The sequence below is a fragment of the Nuphar pumila genome, chromosome 12, assembly GCF_984573655.1.
Source record: "Nuphar pumila chromosome 12, dmNupPumi1.hap1.1, whole genome shotgun sequence".
Classification (NCBI taxonomy): Eukaryota; Viridiplantae; Streptophyta; class Magnoliopsida; order Nymphaeales; family Nymphaeaceae; genus Nuphar; species Nuphar pumila.
The window spans coordinates 29,931,235-29,954,523 of record NC_143260.1 but is presented as its reverse complement, the minus strand read 5'-3'; the positions used below and the strand labels follow the sequence as shown (position 1 = coordinate 29,954,523).

At 36.4% G+C, this 23,289-nt stretch overlaps 1 protein-coding gene across 5 annotated transcripts in view; it reads left to right on the top strand.

The window, feature by feature from the left end:
* Window positions 1–245: 245 nt before the first annotated feature.
* LOC149820481 (putative ethanolamine kinase) overlaps window positions 246–23,289 on the top strand; it is a 53,430-nt gene continuing 30,386 nt past the window's right edge. For 4 of the 5 annotated variants that reach the window (XR_016426883.1, XR_016426884.1, XM_089983931.1 and 1 more), the window contains exons 1-6: window positions 301–707; window positions 840–931; window positions 2,643–2,749; window positions 18,475–18,580; window positions 20,722–20,844; window positions 21,000–21,091. Coding sequence is in view for 3 of the 5 variants with exons in the window: in XM_089983931.1 (XP_089840057.1) it covers window positions 349–707; window positions 840–931; window positions 2,643–2,749; window positions 18,475–18,580; window positions 20,722–20,844; window positions 21,000–21,091 (879 nt within the window). In the remaining 2 variants the exon portion in view is untranslated. Of the gene's footprint in view, window positions 708–839; window positions 932–2,642; window positions 2,750–18,474; window positions 18,581–20,721; window positions 20,845–20,999; window positions 21,092–23,289 lie in introns of all 5 variants that reach the window. The other variant, XM_089983933.1, reaches the window with a different exon arrangement.

Genomic DNA, 23,289 nt, shown 5'->3' with positions numbered 1-23,289 from the left:
AAGCTGAGCCGCTGTGATCAGATCTTCAGCCTGGGTGTAATTTCTTGGGGTTATAAATAAATAAAAAAGACTACAAAGCCAGTGATTCATTGTCTGGATGAGTTGGAGTAAGGCCAACCAGCAACCACACACTCCCCTCCCCCACATTAGGACTGTCTGGCCCACCCGGACCTCCCAGTCCACCTAGGCTCGTGGAAAACAAGGGTGTATATACTACAGAGAGAGACGCCACGGATTTGGTCGGCTCCATTCATGATTCATCTTTCGTTTACGAATATCTGGCTAGGCTTGAAAAAGAAATAGAGAGAGGGAGAGAGATTTAGTCGGTTCCATTCATCACCTTTCGTTATGAATATCCCGGCTAGGCTTGGTCAGAAAAAGAAAGAGAGAGAGGGAGAGATTCAGTCGGTGTTCCATTCAATATCTTTCGTTATCAACAGCAGCCTAGGCTTGGTCAGAGAGGGAGAGAGGGAGAGAGACCACTCGATCTCCTGGAATTCAGGACCCTCTCCAAATACTCGAATCCCCCGATCGAGGAGAAGAATGGTCGGGAAGAGAGACTCCGCTCACCACCAGAGCAACCATCATACTTCAATGGAGGTTTTAGCGCGAGAAGCAGCGAGAAATGGCGCCACCGAGGACCTTCCATCCTCCTCCATCACCGTCGACATTGCCCACCCGCTCCCTGAAATCAAGCAGCAGATCATGTCCGTATTTCAACAGAATTAGCCACACCCCATCTCCCCTTTCCTCATTTTCTTGCATTTTTTCCAATTTGTGTGTATGTGGTGTTCTTTTTTTGGGATTATTGATGAGCAGTCTCGCTTGGTATCGTCCAGAAAGTTGTGCAACGATCTGTTCAAGAAATGGGATTCGTTGGATGATTCTTGTTTCGACGTGGAGACGGTTTCTGGAGGCATCACCAATCTACGTGAGTGCATCCCTCTTTCTGTCTTTTGGGGTTTTCCAACTTTTCGGTTTGTTGGTCCTCTCTTTTGTCCAGTTTTAGCTTGAAACCTTTTCTATTGTGTTATAAGGAAAATAGTATGCTTGTTATCTTAGGTATGCTTATCCTTTGTTCTTTCATAAACTTATTGATTCTATCGAAAAAAAAACTTGTTTATTCAAGTACAACACCAGTTCAATATGGGTGTTTGGGTATGTAGACCTTTGGAACCCAGCTATTTAGGGGCATTTGGCAGTGATCTTCTTGGCCTTTTATTTGTGCTTAATTCTTGTTAAAGAAATTTCAAGGCTTTTCTTGGTGATCCCGTTCAATGCCACTACGATTGAAATTAGTCTAACTTGACAATAAATACTGTTTGGGGCAAGTTTTCTATGTGAATATGGTTGGGGTAACAAACAAGGAGTTATCCTAACATGAGGTGAAGCACTGGCATGTAGCTTAAACTCATACTGATCTGCATAAGGTTTCCAAATAAAAGGTCTCCCTTCATATGCTAACTGAAAGCATTGTTTATTTTATTTATTTTGTTCTTCAACAACCAAGCTTGGGGAATAAGCAAAAGTCAAATTTTGTAAAAACGAGCAGCAAGTAATTGATCTAGAGAATACATAATAGGGTACAAGCTCTTATAATGAGATTTTTTTTTTGAATATTTGTGCCTTGACTTTTTTTCTTTAAATAAATGGCCTAAAATATCTAGTTTAAAAAAATGAAAACATTTGTATTTTAAGAAACCATAAAAATATATTTCCATTTAAGATAAAGTTTTCAATATAATTAAAATAGGTCAACTATGGTATTTTCATTATAAGAACTGCAATTCATTAATTATATAAATGTGATTTTCGTAGTGAAAGTTAAATTCTCATGTTGAACATCTTAGGTCCTTGGAAGCATGGTCCCCATGATATGGGAACCAAGATTCAGAAGCACTTAGCTTCCAGCTTCGGAAGTGGCTTTTTGGAAAGCAAGATTCCCATAGAAGCTTTGGTAATCATGGATGCAAAATAACATAAGATTCAACATTTTCCTAAGGCGTCATATGTAAAACATCACATAACCTTGTATTCACATCCTAATAAGGTTAAGGTTTATCATAATGCAAATCCTATAATTCCATTTATATTTTGAAATAAGCATTAAAATCTAATGCCTATAAATGCAACACTTCTATATTGTACAACAGATTGTATCTTCACATGCATATATACATAATTATACATAATGCTGTGATAGATAATTTTTGTCAGGTTCATTAATTTTATTATATATGCATATATTATGTATTTATGTATGCATTTGTTCATACAGATATATATTTGTGCAAATGCTCTCGGCCGATCATTTTTTCTGCCTCACAATTCCTTGCCCTACTGATTGACCTCTGTGTTGGCCACTATAGACCAATTATGTATATTTGTAGTCTGTACATATGCGGACATGCATGTATATATATGTAGGTGTTCTGTATGTATGTATTACCCTTATGATGTATGAACACTTTCTAGGCCATCCATCTTTTCTGCCTCAGACTTCTTTTTTTGCTTTGTCTATTGATCTTTCTGTTGACTACAATCATCTAATTATATATACATTCTATTTGTTATGCACCTTTTATTTGAATAAGATACTAAAAATTTGCCCATCTGATTATCTGCAATTGGTGCTTTTGCAGTGCTGAAGGTTTCTGTCAATGAAAACAATGGGAAAGATGCACTTTTTACAGTTCGTGTCTATGGCCCAAATACGGAGTATGTGATTGATCGAAATCGCGAGTTACAGGTTTGTGCTTCTATCCTTTATCTGTTAGACTATACTGAAGTAACAATATCATGAGGCACCTATTGGTTTTGGCGCTATCAAGGTTGTAAATAGCGTATCGTTATCCGTATCGGTTGACCCAATAGTAACATCGTATCGTATCGTAAACTAATTGTAAATTTTTAATAAAAAAATTCAAAAAAATAAAAAAAATCAGTACAAATTTTAAAAAAATCATTTCACATGAAATAATGATGAATTGCACAAATTACATACATAAAATCATATTATAAAGCATTTATGTCTCTATTACATACCACAAGAGTCATACTTTCATATTACATAAACAAAAACATGAACAAGTTTTTTAATAAAACATGAATATATAATACATCAATAATCATAATCATCTTCATTGTCTTCTTCTTCGACATTCACATCGTCCCCAAGATATGTGGGTTCTTCATCATCTACCTCTTGTGCTCCTTCCATGTTAATCCATTGAATGTCCTCTTAATTCAAAAGAGCCTCAGTTTCTTCTTCAACCCATGCATCTAATTTATCAAAATATTTTAGAATCCAAACTGATGTGATCAAATTGCTCTTTGTGCCGCCTTTTTGATAACTTTTCGATTTGCCTAAAAAGATGACATGAAAAAAATCAAAATTAGTTGAGTTTTGAATGAAAATGACAAATAAACTTTACAATTTTATATAACTCTGCCTCAGTCGTAAGTTGTAGCGAACATAAACGAGGTCATTGAGCCTTTCGTACTCCAATTTGTTTCTTCTTTTGGTATGGATTTGCTTGAAGACACTCCAAATTCTCTCGCATCCACTTACACTATATATTTGACTTAAAATGTGAATGACAAAAGCTCTTAGGTTTGGAACATCACTTCCAAACCTGACCCACCATAAGTTTGAAAAAAAAACAAGAAAATGAAAAATCAATTATAAGACAATAACAAATATATAATCATACAAAACATCGTAACTAAATAACAATTTAAAATTAAAATTGAAATAGACAAAATAAATTATCTGGATGCATTGTGGCACGGTTTTGCATTGCTGCAGGTCTCCCCATATCATACAATGCATTATCATAAGTTTTCATTTTTTTATAAATTTGATCTTGAATGCTATAATCAGGGTTCAACCTTTTTATGCAATTCAAAAGTCCTTTGTTGACTTCTCTGTCAATTTTAAAAGCAGGGGAGTATCTAAATGCAGGATTTAAATAGTATGCTACAACATGAAGAAGTTGATAAAGTTGCCCAATCCTCCAATGATCAATGATGTTCCATATAAGTACGTAGAATTTTTTCTTATCCTTTAAATTATCTCTAATGACCTCTTTTGCCTTATCCATGGTTTCATAGAGATAACCCATATTTGGTCTGTCTTCACTATCAACCAATCAAAGCACGCTATAACTTCACGCATGAATCTTAGAATTCACTTCTGAATACAATATCTATTCTGATGAAAAGATTTTTTTTAGTGCAATTTTATTCTTTACTAAACTTTGCACTATAAAAAAATCGTAGCAAATCTAGTAACTGCACTATGAATCAACTCAACACCATTAGTGTACTTTCTCATTAGGCTCAAAACCCATGTATGATTGTAAATAAATTTAGTAATTTCTGTGTATACCATATATATATTGTTTCTCTGTTATCTTTTGTAATGCCCACTAGGGGCAATTTAATCTTTTTTTATTATGTAAATAGACATGTCCAATAAGGATATTTTTGTTTTTTTTATTTTTCTTTCTTTTTATTATTTTTCATTTGTGAAGGGGCAAGAGGGTCCAACCCATACTCTATGGGACCCCCCATTGGTCCCATAAAGTATATAAAAGGGGCTTTTGCCCCTACCTCTCTCCAGTGCTTTTCATATTCAATATATTATTTTTTATATTTCAAATTGTGCTTTTCATATTCAATATATTATTTTTTATATTTCAAGCTCTCTCTCTCACATTGTGTTTGGTGCCTAGCCCTTTGTGGCTTATTGTGTTTTGCCCATTAGTGGCTTCCTATGTCACATGGGTGCGGGTGCGGGTGCGGGTGCGGGTGCGGGTGCGACACGGGTGCGGCGCAATTTCAAAATTTTTGGACACGGGGACTCGGCTATATATATATTAAAAAAAAATATATATATATATATATATACATATATATAAAAGACTCGGTCAAAGGTGTGCCCATTAGGGGACAGGTGATGAGTTGTGAAGGCATTCTGTACACTTTCTTCATACAAGAATAATTCACTTTTGGGCACTTTCTTCATACACTGTAATAATTCACTTTCTTCATACAGGAAAAAACCACAAAAACTTGAGTTGTGCCCATTCTGTACTTAAAACTTGAAAGTGTACAGGTTTTTTAGTTGTGATGGGTTTTTTTCCTTACAGCTGTAGCCCAGAAAATTTTAAAAAAAAATTTCAAAAAAAAAAAAAATTTCCAAAAAATGGACCAAAATGACCCTGGGTGCGTTGACCACACCCAGGGTCGGGTTGACCGAGTCCGAGCCGCACCCGTGTCCGCACCCGTGTCGGTGCGTGTCGACGCGGGTGCGGCGACCTTGGAGCCGAGTCCGTGTGACATAGGTGGCTTCTTGTTTATGTGCTTGTGCATTCGTTGTAGTCACTTTGTGACATTGTTCTTTGCACTAGTGTTTCATTACATGGTATCAAAGCCCCTAGGTGATTGAGCGCTCTTGGAACTCTCTTTTATTTTATTTTTTGTGTGCTTATATAGTATGGAGAAATTGATGGAGATGTAAATCATAGGATAAAGGTTGGGTGGATGAAATGGAAGAGTGCAACTGGAGTGTTGTGCGATCGTAGAATGCCATTGCGGTTGAAGGGAAAGTTTTATAGGACGACTATTAGGCCCGCTTTACTATATGGTACGGAATGTTGGGCTGCCAAGAGACATCATATTTAAAAAATGAGTGTAGCTGAGATGCGTATGCTGAGATGGATGTGTGGAAATACAATAAAAGATAAGATTCGGAACGAGGAGATACGTAAGAAGGTAGGCGTTGCACCCATTGAAAATAAGATGAGAGAGAATCGTTTACGGTGGTTTGGACATATTCGACGAAGGCCTAATGATGCTCCAGTTAGAAGGACGGAGAAATGGGAAAATATATTAGTTAAAAGAGGTCGGGGTAGGCCTAGGAAGACATGGATGGAGGTGATAGGAAAGGATATGAATGCTTTGAACCTCACCGAGGACATGGCATTGGATAAAAATGAATTGAGGAGAAGGATTCATGTGGAAGACCCATAATGATTTTCTTTGTTGGTTCATATCGCCGACCCCAATTGTTTTGGGATGAAGGCGTAGTTGTTGTTGTTGTATATTTTGCACACTTGTTGTTATCTTCTTCCCTTCCTCTCTTCCATAATGGCCGACAATGATGCAAAGATTGATCTCTCATTTAAATTGAATGGGACTAACTATTAGAATGTGGGCGGCCGCTATGGAAAACAACCTCAAAGGTGAGAAACTTTGAGGATTTGTATGTGGTACGATTTTGGAACCTCAACTAAAGCTTACCAAGAAGGAAGGAAATGAGGAAAAAGCCTTGAATGAAGAAGAAAAAAACAAGGCCATTGATGAATACCAATCCAAAGTTGAAGATTAGGAAGTAATCATGCCAATATATTGGTATGGTTCATGAACAATGTGGAGCTCAAAATTTGTGCTATTCTAGCCAAATTCAAGAAGTCAAATGAAGCATAGTTCTTCATAAAAGCTATGTACACTCAAAGAGATCTTGCTAGACATTTCTTTTTGTAAGAAAAAGTGAGAGCAACCAAGTAAGGAGATATGAGTATTAACGATTACTATAGCACTTTATCTCCTCTATGGGATGAACTTGCTCTCCTTGAACCCCAATGGAAAGGAAGTGCTATTGTAATATCTCATAATTTTTTTTCATATTTTTAAGCTCAAAAATATAATTTTTAATTAAATATTTACATTTAACATATCAAAATTGCTTAAAAATCATTAAATATGGCTGACATTAGTGGGGGTTTGGACCTGGTCTAAAGCCCATTTAAGATATTTAATATGATATGTAAACATGTGGAATCTATTTATTTTAACCTTTAAATTTGAGCGAAATTCAGGTTAAATTCAGGCAAAATTTAGGAGTGAAATAGATTTAGGACCGTAGTTAGATCCATTATGGAGCGTAGATCTCGTAGGAGATCTGTTTTATCAAATTCGGATATAGGTTGGTTCAAAAAATGCATTTTTCTGATTTGACCAACCTCTATTTTTAGGTCTTTTTTGTTTTGGATTAGACTCGACCCACTTCGTTTCCAAGGTCCATATTGACTAGTGCTCATGAATGGGCTGAGATCCAATTGGTTATGGATATGGATTTGGGTCATGGGTCCAACCCAGACCCATAATCCATCCATACCTTTTAAAAAAAACAAATATAAAATTTAAGAAACATATAAGTAAAATACATATATTTATTTAAAGAGGATATGATACCCACTTAATACCCATCTATATGGGGGCGTCCCCCTAATGTGGAAACTTCTACAAGATAATAATAAAAAAATAAATATATAATATGAATAAAAAATAAGAAGCAGGTAGAGGTAGAGTTCTACCTTGGGTAGAACTCTACCCCTATCCATCTAGAAGGGGCCGTCACCCCCTAAAGACCTCTCTCCTATAAGAGAGAGAGAGAGAGAGAGAGAGAGAGAGAGAGAGAGAGGCATTACCTTCTCCACCATCTTCTTCTTTTTCTTCCTCTATTTTTTTGCGTATTTTCAGCAAACAAGGTACGGGTTTCTCTCTTTTTTCGATAGAACAAGAGTTTAACATGTCTTAAATCATGAGTTTAAGGGCCAATCAAATCTGAAAATTTTTGTATGCATATTCATTGTATTTTTGGTGTTTTTGATGCTTAAATCTATGCTTTTGCATCCATGAACATGTCTGGAAATTTTTGCATGCATATTCCATGTACTTTTGGTGTTCTTGATGCTTAAATCCAGGTTTTTGAATTTCAAATCATGTCTGAAATTTTTTGCATGCATATTTCATATATTTTTTATGTTCTTGATGCTTAAATCTATGTTTTTGCATCCCAAATTATATCTGAAATTTTTTGCATGCATATTTCATGTATTTTTTATGTTCTTGATGCTTAAATCTATGTTTTTGCATCCATGAACATGTCTGAAAATTTTTGCATACATATTCCATGTATTTTTTATGTTCTTGATGCTTAAATCCATATTTTTGCATCCATGAACATGTCTGAAAATTTTTGCATGCATATTCCATATGTTTTTATGTTTTTGATGCTTAAATTCATGTTTTTGCATCTCAAATCATGTCTGAAAATTTCTGCATGCATATTCTATGTATTTTTGATGTTCTTGATGCTTAAATTCATGTTTTTGCATCCCAAATCATATCTGGAAATTTTTGCATGCATATTCCATGCATTTTTTATATTCTTGATGCTTAAATCCATGTTTTTGCATCCCAAATCTTGTCTTAAAATTTCTACATGCATATTCCATGTATTTTTGATGTTCTTGATGCTTAAATCCAAGATTATGCATCTCTAATCATGTCTGCAAATTTTCAACATGCATATTGATAATATTTTTTATGTTTTGATGCTTAAAAATTTATTTTCTGCATCCTTAATCGTGCCTATAATTTTCTGTATATATAAAACATGTATTGTTGCGTTCTTGATCATGCATATCAACCTGCCTTTTGGGCTGATTTCGCAACATGAATTACATGCACATCAGCCTACATTTTGGGCTGATTTTGCAGCATGATGTACATGTATATCAGCCTGCGTTTTAGGCTGATTTTGCAGCAGCATGATGTACATGTATATCAGCCTGCGTTTTGAGTTCGTAGCATGATGTACATGTATATCAACCTGCGTTTTGGGTTGATTTCACAGCATGAATTACATGTATATCAGTGTGTGAATTTGACTATATTCATAGCACTGATGTACATTTAAATCAGTCCGCGTTTTGGACAGATTCGCAACAGCCTATATATATATATAAGTTGTCATATGCTGTTTACACCTGCTGCCCATGCACATGTCATTTGCATATAATGTTTGCACATGCCAATTGTGTACATTGTTTACATATGCTATCTGCATTATGTTGTTTACGCTATATTGCGTGCCTTATGTTGGTTGTGTGCACTGGCGGAGCCAGGGGTGAGCATGGGTGGGCGGTCGCCCACCCCAGAATTAGAAACCGGATTTTTTTTCTTCTGACGATGTTAAAGAAAGAATATGCGTCCATGTGTGTTTTCTTCTGACGATGGTAGTGCTAATCTTTTCCCTTAATTTTTTTTACCTTATTGAACTGTGTAAAAACCGCAGAAGAGACGGGTTATTAGTTCGTGGGAGTTGGAGTTCTCTCTTGTGAATATTCAACGAAGATCTGTGTGCTTTTCCCCCAGCTTCTTCTTTTGTCATTTGTTCTTTGTGAAACCGTGTAACCTACGTTTATGGGGAACTCGACTCCACTTATCCCTGTATCATCCTCTGTGGTCATAACTCCCTCTGGGATCTCATTGGTACTAAGTTGTTTTGATCAATCTGGCTCTATCGATGGGTTCAACACAGTTGATTTAATAGAAATCAATCTTTTGATAGTGTTCTTTAACAAAAAAAAACATGATTTTCAATTTATTTTGACAACGTTCTTTAACAAAAAAAATCATGTTTTTATTAATTGGTTATTGATTTTTGAATCAACAAAAAGTCCTGCACATAAGTCGGATTCTGTCTATTCAAATGTCGATCTTCACTAAATGGATGATGTAGATCACATACACAGGGTCCAATTTGATGAAACAACTTGCATCGGTGAGGTCCTAATCACAGGAATGGCGACATGGATGACCGAAACCTAAATCTAGTTATGGGTGTCATGCAAAACACTATGCTTGCTTCACTAAATGGAGGAAAAGAGGGATTGAAAGTGTGTTGTAGCCTGGCCACGGGCAGGCCGATGTCATAAAGGCCCTCAGAATGATGAAACCAGATGGTACCATCAACTTGATGGCCATTGCCTTCTCCAGCCAGGGAGGCCGCTTCTAGAAGAGCATGTCAGATCTGTCACGCACAACCAAAATTTCTTCTGACGATGGGTGGGCAATTTTTTTTTGGCTCCGCCACTGGTCCGAATAAATGGATCGTCCTTCAGGACCATAGCATTGTCCCCGAGACCCGAAATCTGCCCACCCAAAGAAAAACTTTTGGCTCCGCCACTGGTTGTGTGTGTTCTCTGCGCTTTTGAACAGATTCGCAGTCTAACAAATATATATATATATATATATATATATATATATATATATATATATATATATATATATATATATATATATATATATATATATATATATATATATATGCGGATTGTTTTTGAATGGGTGCACTGCATAAAATAGATATAAATGCTGTTTTCTTTTTTAACAGCTTTGCGACAATATATGTGTTGATATGTAAATATGTTGTCTGCATTCGAGAATAAAATTTTGGTTATTATGTGTGTTTCATGTTCACTGAAAATTTTTGCAATGCTAATGTATTGTGGTAATGTTTAATCCACTGGCAGGCCATTGAAGGTTGTGAGCATGTGTTGCTTACGAAATCTTAGAATGTGATTTTTGCATTGCAAAATGATTTTGTTGGAAATTGATTTTCCTAAATTAATTACAATTTTGAATTTGATGGGGCAAGAGCCTGAATTTGTTATTGCATCATGATTTGCATAACTGTTCTTGTAAAAAGAACTCTTAATTGATTAAGATGATAAAAGAGATCAAACAGTGTAATAATTTTCTTCCTTAGTGTCCCTCTGAAAAGGTGAGAATCTTGGATGGCGGTTGTGGGAGACCGTGAGGATACTAAACACCGTGTGCAATTTTTGTCCTCAAGAACCTGACGTGTGGTTCGTGTTTTCGGCCACGGTTATAGGGAACTTTCAGTAACTTTGCCTGAGGGTGATGTTGTTGACTCAACTGTAGTTATTAGTATACCAAGAAAGTGACATTAATGAATGATGATTTTCTTAATGTCCCGACATTAGGTGATAATTCTTAATGTTTCGATTGATGGTTATGATTCTTGATATCGATCAGGAAACAAATGTAGAATCCATTGATTAAAATACAAATTGTGTGTTAAGTTATGACTATGAACTGCCTTGAACATCAAGAACTTTACCCGTTTTGAGTATCCACATGTTTGTAAGAAAGTGAATTAAATTTGTGTGCATGTAATAGGGACATGCATGCAAAAACAATTACGATAATTAACTTAAAAAGTTATTGATGCATGCTACATTGATTCATGCATTCTTAAATGTTTAGCATTAATTTCATGCATCTCTAAATCTTTGATATGTTTGATTTGGCATAAAATTGTTGAATGCTTGCTTGAACAACTTAAATGGTAAGTTAGTTATGATGATTTGTTGCCTACGATTTCCTTTTAAACTTGTGCTTGATTTAATTTATCTTATTTTTTACTGTTGTATTTTTAAAGGATCTCGTACGAGAACTTCGGTTCTTACCCATTTTCTAAAAATATTTTTCAGGCATTGAGACTCAGTAATGAGAGGGACTGGTTGGCTGGAAGACTCGAGGTTTATGGTTTGGTGGCTCGGGTTCTGATGTGCGCAAGATAAAATATAATTGATTTTGAATTTCTGAACTCTCTTGACTTATTTGATTAAATAAATGAATTTCAATTTATAGTTTAAATTGACTCTATGTTTGAAATGATTGATGGAATGAAAATAATAAATTTGTAATGCGCCCCTGGTCCTTGAGAGATTTTTCGCAATTGTTTAAAAAAAAAGAATTTTGCATTTTTCGATGATCAGTTTGGGGGTCCTTACAACTATTGTTATGAGGCAAGAACAAATGGAAAGAGAGAGATTCTTTCAATTTATTCATAGGCTTAGGCCTGAATTTGAACAACTACAAGGATCCCTACTTCATAGGGCTTCAACTCCTCTTAGTGAAATTCTTGCTTATCTATGCCAAGAAGAAATATGCTTGGGTCTAAAAAAAGATATTGATAAAGTACACTCGGTATCTAAATCGGGTAATAATATGAAGACATATTAGTCTCCTTACTTTTGAAAAAATAACTATAACTATGGTGGTGGAAAAAAAATTGTCATCATTGTAATGAACAGAGGCATCTTGGGCCCGATTGTCCTAAGAGAAAGGTGGCTTTCGTTGGAGAGAACTCAAGCAACTTAAATGGAGATTAAAAAAAGGGATGGAGATATCAAGGATTCCATTGCACAACTTACGGAAGTGTTTCAACAATTTGTGAGGAACAACTCTTTCACACCTTCTACTTTTGGTGTCACACTTTCATCAATTCCCGATATGTCTTCTTAGATTCTTGATTCGGGTGCTTCATTTCATATTACTCTAAATGCATCGCTTTTATCCCAACCAAGCACTAATTCTTTCAAATCTTTTGTTTTTACGGCCGATGGTACATCTTTAGATATTTTGTGAATAGAAACTCTTGAAACCACTTTAATCAATAAAAAAAATTCTTTGTTCTAAAAATTAGAATTATTCCAAAACTTAAATCTTTTTTCGGTTTCTCAAATATCCGATCTTGGTTGTAGTGCCTCTTTTTCATCATCAAATTGCTACGTGTAGGATCTTTGGTCCGGAAAGCGGATTAGGCAAGGCCATAGAAGATGAGACCTATACTATGTCACATGGGTGCGGGTGCGGGTGCGGGTGTGGGTGCGGCAGGGGAAAAAATGTAAAAAAAAAAATTTATATATATATATATATTTAATTTTGAAGTTTTAACAGTTTAACATTTAACAGTAAACATTGTCATAAACTCACGTACTCCACACACATGGAACTAATGAAGATACTTTCTTACATGTTCAATTTGGGGATGCAGGTTAAAGAAGGGCCTAGCGGAAAAAAGATTAGCATCACTGACGTGAAGCAGTCCATTCACCATATCTTCTCCCCTTGCTGAGAAACCAGATTAACTGGGCGGAATGCGTGAGAATAAACTGATCACACTGCTGAGTTAATTGGTTTGCATACAGCGACCATGTTCGTCATATCTATGTCTAACTACTATGCCAAGGAAACAACCATTTCTTCCAGATCCCATTGTAAAAAAGATTTAGCTCCCTCAATGTGTTCCTCTGACAAGAGGCTGTCTTGCTGGCTGACTTATAACAATTGCAGTTAAAATAATGTACAGTTCAATAAAAAATAAAAACGTGTTCCTCTGACAGTAGATGGGGGAGGGGCTCGGCCCCTCCTGTGCCGAAAAACGAGGGAGCAGGGGAGGCTCAGCCCCTCCCCTGCCGACCCAACAAGAGACCGAGAGAGGGGGGGGGGTGCTTGGCCCCTCCCCAGCCGACCCAAGAAGAGAGTGAGAGACATACCTGCGAAAGGAGAGGAGGAGCCGAGAGGAGGAGTCTGGGAGGCGGAGCTGGGGGCGGCGGAGCTGGGGCGGCGATGGGAGAGCTCGAGCTCAGGGGGAGAGAGAGGAGAGATTAGGGCAAAAAAATTTTTTTGCCCTAATCCTCCTCCTTTTCATCGGGGGGAAATTTTTTTTTTTTCGCCCAAAAATGTGGACAAAAATGACCCTGGGTGCATTGACCGCACCCAGGGTCGTGTTGACCGCACCCGGTGCCGCACCCGCAAGCGATCCCGCGTCGCGTCGACGCGGGTGCGGCATCTGTTTTGCCGAGTCCCTGTGACATAGGACCTATACTATATGAATTTTTTGTCATTATCATCTAAGTCTTTTTGCAATCATGTTCAAACAAAAGATGTTGCCACTTGGCACAAAAGACTTGGTCATCCTAGTCTCTTTAAGTATATCTCTTCCCTTTTTTTGAGAAATTTTATAATGAAAATGAATTTATATGCAATGATTGTATCCTTGAAAAAATGCATTTTCTTCATTTTCAACATAGCCACTTCATTTCGAAAAGACCCTTTGAGTTAGTGCATTCGGATTTATGAGGATCTTTGGTTGCAAATAAGATGCCTTCCAAAACTTTATCTAATGAAATTCCTTTTGAAAAATTATTCAAATATCAACCTGACTATCAAAGACTGAGAATCTTTGGTTGCAAATGTTATGTTTTGAATGATAAAGGAGATAAACTATCTTCTAAAGCTATTTCCTGTGCGTTCATTGGTTATTCAGAAACACAAAAAAGATTTAAATGTTATGATACCAAAAATGATAAACTTCTCATTTCAAGGAATGTTAATTTTGTTGAAAATGAAAGTGGATTTGAAGAAAACATGTCAAAAGACATAAACTCTGATTATTCTTTCTTGTTCAAACTATTGTCTAATGATGAAAATATTTATGTAGAACCTCTTATTGAAAATAGAACAACAGTTGAACCAATAGTATACACTAGAAGAAATCGAAATACATCCAATGAAGGTGTAAATCAAAGTAATCATGAAGCATCAGAAATTCTTTCAGAACAAACCACTATTTGTAGATCAGAACGAACCTCAAGAATCCCAAATAAATTTGTGTCTTATGATTCATTCTCTCCTAAACATAGAGCATGTCTTATAGCTATCCACTCATATTTTGAACCTTCATGTTATAATGAAGCAAAAAATTTACCTGAATGGATAAAAGCTATGCACATAGAATTAGAAGCTCTTAAAGATGTTAATACTTGGGAAATTCTGGATTTACCTATAGGAAAGAAGACAATAGGTTGTAGATGAGTTTTTAAAGTAAAAACCAAAAGTAATGGATCCTTGGAAAGGCATAAAGTCAGGCTAGTTGCCAAAGGATATTCTCAAGAATACAGAGTAGATTACGAAGAAACTTTTGCTCCTGTTGCCAAGATGACCACAGTTCGAATGCTTGTAGCTATTTCAGCTATTAAAAATTGAAATATATTTTAAATGGATGTTAAAAATGCATTTTTAAATGGGAATCTCAATGAGGAAGTATATATGGATATTCCACCTGGATTAATAATTCCTTCATGTAAAGTGCTTAAATTAAAAAAGGCATTATATGGCCTCAAACAAGCACCTAAAGCTTGGTTTGATACTTTTAACAATGTTATTACAAGGTATGGTTTTAAACCATGCGATACTGATACAACTTTGTTTATCAAGAACTTTTCTGCTGGTATTATAATTTTACTTTTATATGTTGATGATATGTTAATTACAGGTAGTGATAAGGAGGGAATCAAGAAAGTAAAACAGTTTTTGAAAAATTCTTTTGAAATGACAGATCTTGGGTTTCTAACATACTTTCTTGGTATAGAAGTTTCATACTCTAATCGAGGATACATATTGTCACAAACAAAGTTTGCTTCAGATATTATTGACAGGTCAGGACTTTCAGATGATAAAGTTGTTGATACTCCAGAGATTGTCGGAATGAAAATGCGAGCCGATGATGGAGTTCTTTTGGACAATCCAACTCCCTTCAGACAGCTAGTGGGATCTCTTATGTATTTAAGTATTACAAGACCAGACATAGCCCATGGTGTACATATAGCCAGTCAATTTCAACATGCTCCAACATCAGCTCATATGAGTGCAGTTATGAGAATTATTAAATACATCAGATGCACTATAAATAAGAGAGTCTTTCTGTCCTCTTCTTTCTCCTTAGATCTTATTGCATATTTTGATGCTGATTGGGGAGGAGATCCAAATAACAGACGCTCAACAACTGGTTTTTGTATATTTCTAGGTGAATCTTTGATTTCATGGAGGTGCAAGAAACAACAAAAAGTGTCATTATCATCTACAGAAGCTGAATATAGAGCAATGACAACTACTACTATGGAAGTCATGTGGCTCAAACAACTGATTTCAAATATGGAGATTCACCTTCAAAATCCTACAAGATTGTGCTGTGACAATAAGAGTTCGATATACATTGCTCGAAATCATATGTTTCATGAAAGAACTAAGCATATAGAGATGAATTGTCATTTTGTTTGTGAAGAATATTTGAAGAAGACTATTAATCTTCCCTATGTGACATCAGAATATCAACTTGCTGACTTCTTCACCAAGGCACTGTGCTCACCAAGATTCAACTTTTTACTTGACAAACTTTCGGTGATTTCACCATAAGTTTGAGGGAGACTCTTAGAAAATAACATATATATGTATATACTTGAATATATATATATATACATACTTTTCGTAATACAAGAGTATGTATATGTATATATATATATATATAACTATATATTTAAAGTATATACTTATATTCTTGTAATACTTTTTTATTTATTTATTTTTGTAATTTTATTTCTTTCTTATTTTTTTTGTCTTTTTGTCAAACAGTCATAATTGACTAGAGCTGTTGGGCTGTCAAAACAGCCAACAACCTTTTTGTCAGGTTCTGTCAAACAGTCAAAATGTTGACTGTTTGAATAGAGCTGTTGGGCTACTCCCAACGGCTCTAATTAGAGCTGTTGGGAGTAGCCCAACAACTATCCCAACAGCTATTCCAATAGCTCCTCTCATGTAATCTCTCTATAAATAAGGGCATGCTGCCCATTGTAATTGAAATATAAAGGTAGAGGGTTTTACCTCTTACATATTCAGATTCAAGTGCATTTATGCACTATTCTTATGTTTGTGCTGTGGAGCATTTTGTATGCTATTTTGGTTTACCATATTGGGTGAATGCATGTTTTGTCAAGTTGTTTGTAGACTTGATTGTGTGTAAGACTCTTTACAATTCCCATGCCTGATCTTTCGATGCCATATTCTCCTAAAACCACTCAATATTAAGTAAAGAATAGGGATTTTTTTACAACAACAAACAAACAACAACAACAACTACGCCTTCATCCCAAAACAATTGGGGTCAGCGCTATGAACCAAAAAAGAAATTCATTTTGGGTCTACCACATGAATCCTTTTCCTCCAATCATTTCTATCCAATGCCATGTCCTCGGTGAGGTTCAAAGCATTCATATCCTTTCCTATCATCTCCATCCAAGTCTTCCTAGGCCTACCCCGACCTCTTTTAACTAATATATTTTCCCATTTCTCCAACCTTCTAACTGGAGCATCATTAGGCCTTCGCCGAATATGTCCAAACCACCGTAAACGATTCTCTCGCATCTTATTTTCAATGGGTGCAACACCTACCTTCTTACGTATCTCCTCGTTCCGAATCTTATCTTTTATTGTATTTCCACACATCCATCTAAGCATCCGCATCTCAGCTACACTCATTTTTTGAATATGATGTCTCTTGGCAGCCCAACATTCCGTACCATATAGTAAAGCGGTTCTAATAGTCGTCCTATAAAACTTTCCCTTCAACCGCAATGGCATTCTACGATCGCACAACACTCCAGTTGCACTTTTCCATTTCATCCACCCAACCTTTATCCTATGATTTACATCTCCATCAATTTCTCCATACTTTTGAATGATGGATCCCAAATATTTGAAATAATCATTCACCGGTATTTCTTGCTCACCAAGCTTCACTACACTCCCATCACTACTTCGTTGCTTACTAAACCGACATTCCATATATTCAGTCTTACTCTTGAGAAAATGAGTGAAAATGCACTATTGAGAAAATCAGCCCCTTAAGAGGGCTTGTAAACACAAAATGAAAAAAAAAAATGTTTTTGGGTCTTTTAAGTGCGCCAAACCTGTATCGTACGATACAGGGGTTTATCGTACGATACACTTGATACAGGTACGATACACACCCATATCACGATATGAGTGTCTATTGTATCGTTAGACCAAAAAGTAACGATACGATACGACATGATATGGACAACCTTGGGCGCTATCATACAATGAAAATGTTCATGGCCCTTAGCCCACAGATAAAATTAACGTGCCTCCCCTAGTTTATAGCTTTATACATAATTGTGTTGAATAGTCTTTAACTTATTCCCATGTTCTTGAAAATTTTACTGCATTATAAATGCTAAACCCATTGCCTTTAGAGATTAATGTTGCTGCCTTTGTTTTATCTCACCAATCCTTAAGAACAATCCCTCAACCATTTTGAGGGTTGTGGTGAAGTGCGTATGTGTCAAATTTAGGTGTGTATTGTCTCTCTCTCTCTCTCTCAAAAAAGGTGTCCATAGACCGTACGTTATGTAGTAACTGTGCATATTCTATTTCTCACCCTCTTTGTATATATGCCTTGATAATAGGTAATCTTGATTTTATCTTTTATTGGTTGACTACCAGTGGTCTCCTTGCATTTATGGAGAACTCATGTATGATGATCCATGCATTTTCCCTGGGCAAGGGGTTCAGTATTTGTGCCCTCCTCAAGACTATCATTGTTGGTTTACTGATTATTGCTTTATTGTAGCTATGCTTGATGCTTTTTAGGATAGAAAATATGAATTAAACCTCTCTACTGGTTGCACTGAGTCTGTTCTATAGAGCAAGTAATGCTGGATGAAAAGTATCTCTTGTTAGTTTGATTCTGTGTCCCCGTTGCTGATGGATCTTGTCAACAGATTAATGTGATGGCTTTCTATGTAGATCTCTTGAATTCTCAATTTCTTAAGCTCTGTTCTTTACCAAGCTATGACCATTTCCATCTGTTTAAATTATTTTGTTACAATACATTCTCATTCTCATTCTCTGTATTTTATTGGAGGTTGCTTACCTTGATTGTTTCAGGCGATATATCATCTCTCAGTTGCAGGATTTGGTGCAAAGTTGCTTGGAATATTTGGAAATGGGATGGTGCAGAGTTACATCAATGCTCGCACACTTTCTCCACCTGGTAAGTTCTAGTAAGAGCAGGCAACCTATAAAACATATATTCACACATATGAGGGTATTTTTTGTTGAATCACTCTCTAAACATCTATATTATCCACAAAATAATTTTAGCTGATGTTTATGCTTCTGCTATTGCCAAATGGCAGGGGACCGATTTTGTTGTGGCTGAAACCTATGTCCATCTTAAGCTGTATTCCTACACTCTACAATGGGGTTGACTCATCAATATGTATCTTTTTACTTTGAAAAAGAAATTAATGTTTAGTCGGAGAAAACTTCCTTCCGAACATAGCTCTTAAAAAGAATTCATTGAGTTCCACCTGTCCTTTTGTCAGTTAGGTGTTTTGTTCTAGCTATCATATTGAATTCTTTTGGTAGAGATCATCATTTTGATTTTCCTGATTAAGATCTCTTGCTACCTTGCCTACTTGCCTGAAGCACGTTCAAGCTTGAGTATGGTCAACAATTTGAGAAGCATTGGATACAAGGGGTACTAACAAGTAATGTTTCCCTGATCTAAATTTCAGCATATTTAGGCAATGAAACATTGCTAAGAAAGATATTTACAACGGCTGCTGATGTGACGCAGTGGAGACTGGAGACTACACCTACTTGTCATATTTGAATACGATCCCGGTCTTTATCCATCCATGTAATAGCTATATATGTGCATTGTCTCATTGCATGAGGGGGAATTGGAGTTAATTCTTACCTTACACATTAGTTGATTTTGATGAAGCATGCTGAAGTGAAGCATAACTTGAGTTGTAAACAATGTAGAAATGATATATTATTGATGATGAGAACTGACATCATCATAATCCTATGTGTGTGTGGTATGTGTGATCCAATACGCACTTAAAGGAATAGAGATAAGACTAAGAAGATTGGAAAATGGCTTGTAGAAATAAGCCTTGTAACAAGAATCCTATAGCAAAAGATTAGTTTAATTTTCACATAATATTCCTGCCCACAAGACTAAAGAAGATTGGAGAATGACTTTTAGGGATAAGCCTTGTAACAAAAATCATATAACAAAAGATTAGTTTAATTTTCACATAATATGTATGCCCACTATTGTAAAATATTCGGGGATTGTTATTGTCTATGTCACATGGACTTGCCAAATAGGCCGGCACACCCGCATCGATGCAACACAATGCGGGTGCGGCACCAGTGCGGTCAATAAACCCTAGGTGCGTTCAACTTGCACCAAGGTTATCTTTATCCAAAATAGACTAGGACACTAGACGGGTTCAAGCTCGATCTGAGCCTAGACCGATCTTGCTCGAATCTGACTCGTGTTGGGTATCGAGCCTGGCCCAGCCTGTCTCATTAGCTCATAAGGGCTTCACACAACAGACCAAGCTAATCTAGGACTCGATTTTGGGCTCAGCAGTCCGAGAGAGAGAGAGAGAGAGAGAGAGAGAGAGAGGTCCAGAAGGGGCTTAACGGGTATATGTATATATATACACCCTCCCACACCCCGCACCCGAATTTTTTTAAAGTGCCGCACCCGCACCCGAATTTTTTTAAAGTGCCGCACCCGCACCTGTGACATAGGTGAGAGAGAAAAAGGGGAAGAGAGAGAGAGAGGGGAAGGGGCTTGAGGCTCGAGAAGTGTCCAGAAGGGGCTTGACGGGGTGGGACGTGTATATATATATACACACACACACACACACACTCCCGCACCCCGCACCTGAGTTTTTTTAAAGTGCCGCATCGCCGCACTCGCACCTGCACCTATGTGACATAGGTTATCATAACTAAACCTTTCTTGAAGTAGGGTTGTCTGATTGCATTCAATACCCTGCCACTTGGCCTTTGGGCTGTGGTAAGGCTTGTTAAAGAAATTTTTGTGGCAAAAGCAGAATTTCCCTGTTGTCTTGCAACATCTTGACCGGAGAGAAAGGGACATCTTCTCTTAAGCCATTATTACTTGGACTTGTCTATCAACACAAGGCTGGTGCTTAGGTATTGTGTGTAATTAGGCATGTTTTGGTCGTGACTCTTGATCTAGTTTAGTGACATGGATTTCTGTAGAAATTGTGGTGCACAAATCCAATGTATGTGCACAAGTGACATTCATTACTTGAGTTGGGTTATGCAGCAATCATTGCATTGATCTCCAATTTTTTGCAGACATGGGGAAGCCAAAACTTGCGGCTGAAATTGCAAGACAGCTACGTATTTTCCATCAGATTGAGATACCAGGTTCTAAAGAGCCACAATTATGGAATGATATCTTCAAGTTCTTCAAGAGAGGTGCTTTCTTCACTAGATGAAGTGTTCTTCCCTGTTTTAGCATTGGTGTTTAACTAACAGTATGTGCGTGTTTCATGAATACTTTGATGACTTCCCTTGTGTGATGCATGTGTTTTGTCTCTTCTCCAATTCTGAATCGAGCTTTGAACTCGCAGCATCTGCTCTTGAGTTTGATGATTATGACAAACAAATGAAATATGCTACAATTTCCTTCAGTAAAATCAGAGATGAGATTGATGAACTTAAGGTAGCTTTGTTCCTGATTAACCTTGCTTTTGCTTGCTTTTATAAATTTCAACCATTTACGCAATATAGCTTCATTATTTCTAGTTCTTAATGTACTCAAATTTGATTCTTTTTCATTATTGTAATGCAATCAGTTCAAATATTGGTGACACTGCCTACTTTTCTGGAATAAATTCATTTCTTATAATGTTGGATTTTGCAGAATAATTTGGGTTGATATTGATTTTATTAGGCAACATTGAAGTGTGTGACATCTTCAGTGTGACAGAACTATGTAAATACCTCAGATAATGCAAAATCATCAATCACATACAGGCTAATGCACATTGGAAAAGCCAAACAAACCTTATACCATGCATAAAGAAATCAAGATAACATATGTAAGAAGGTAATATGATAACGTGGTACAGGAATTGACTAAAGTGTCTCTGCAGTAGTGTTAATCTCTGATTTTTTTTGTGCTCATATAAACTTGGGGTGGTTGAAAGCTGTCGACCCTTAGCAGAATATGCATGTATTGCCATATATTAATATTATGTTACTCCAAAGTTCAATACTTACACTAGACTAAGAAGCTTCCTCTTGGATCTTTCTTGCTCAAAACAAATCAGTGGATCTCCTAGAGTATTCATCAATAATCAATTCACCATTTATGGTTTTATTATGATAGAGATCAAAGTTGTAGTGCTGGTATGCATGTACCCTAAACCCTAAACCCTAAACCCTAAACCCTAAACCCTAAACCCTAAACCCTAAACCCTAAACCCTAAACCCTAAACCCTAAACCCTAAACCCTAAACCCTAAACCTTAAACCCTAAAACCCTAAAACCCTAAACCCTAAAACCCTGAAACCCTGAACCCTGAACCCTGAACCCTGAACCCTGAACCCTGAACCCTGAACCCTGAACCCTGAACCCTGAACCCTGAACCCTGAACCCTGAACCCTGAACCCTAAACCCTAAACCCCTAAAGCGTAAACCCTAAAACGTAAACCCTAAAACCCTAAACCCTAAACCCTAAACTCTGTGAATTCATGCATTAATATATGAAAGTCTTAATGTTACCTTTGCTTCAATCTCATGTTGTAGGCGGCAAATACACGATCATTTAATCAAGAATGCTCCAATCTATTCCTTCTCTTTATGTGAATGAGCTAAAAAAAACTCCAATTTCTCTCGCATTCACTTGCATTGCATCTCTGAATCAATATATGTTGTGCAAACCTAGATAATGAAGGAACATCTCTACCAAACCTATTCTACCATTGATCTAAACCAACAAAAGAAAAATATATCATGAGAGAAAAACCTTACAACACAAAAATACATAATTAAATATAATAACATTGAATTTCAAATGCATACCTAGCTCCAATGAGCTATGCAATTGGATTGTGTTCCTTCGTCCAAAGTCCCTCTCGTTTTGTTCATACTTGGACTATGATCTCTATGAAGTTTTTCAATAGAGTTCAAAGCACTTGTTTGTACTTCCCTATCATATACGAATGTGGGGGAGAATTTGATGGCATGATTGAAATAAGAGACAACAACATGAATGTTTTAATGGAGTTGGTGAGTCCATCTCTTATCAATCGCCTTTTAAACTGGCATGTAATACTTTTTCTTGTTTCTAAAATTTTCTCGAATATGTTCTTTTGCCCTGTCCATGTCATCGTACAAGTAGGTCAGAGCTGGAGCCTTGTCACTGTCCACTCTCATCAACACTTTCACGAGTGGCAGTGTCATCCTCAAAAACTAATTGTGCCTCTTCAAAACTTCATGGGGAAGACTATCTCAACCACAATAGGTTTATGTGCAATTCTCATTGCAAACCACTCATCTGAAACCAACATTTGCTTTAATGTATTTTGGTTAATGACGAGGCTCTGTACAGTCAAAACATTCATAGCGAATCTTGTCAATGTAGAGCGTATCAACTCGGCTCTCTTGGTAAACCTACTCATCAAGTTTAGGATGGCTGAATGGTTATAAATTAATTTTGTTATTTTTTTACACATCTCAATGCACTTAGAAATGCTCTCTATCCCACCAATATCTTCAAGCATGAGATTAATGCAATGCGCTGAATATGGGCACCAAACAAAACATTTATGTTCCTCTTGTAGCTTTAATCAAACAACTTTAAAGTTTATTGTATTATCAGTAATGAATTGGACCGCATTTGTAGGCTTAACATCC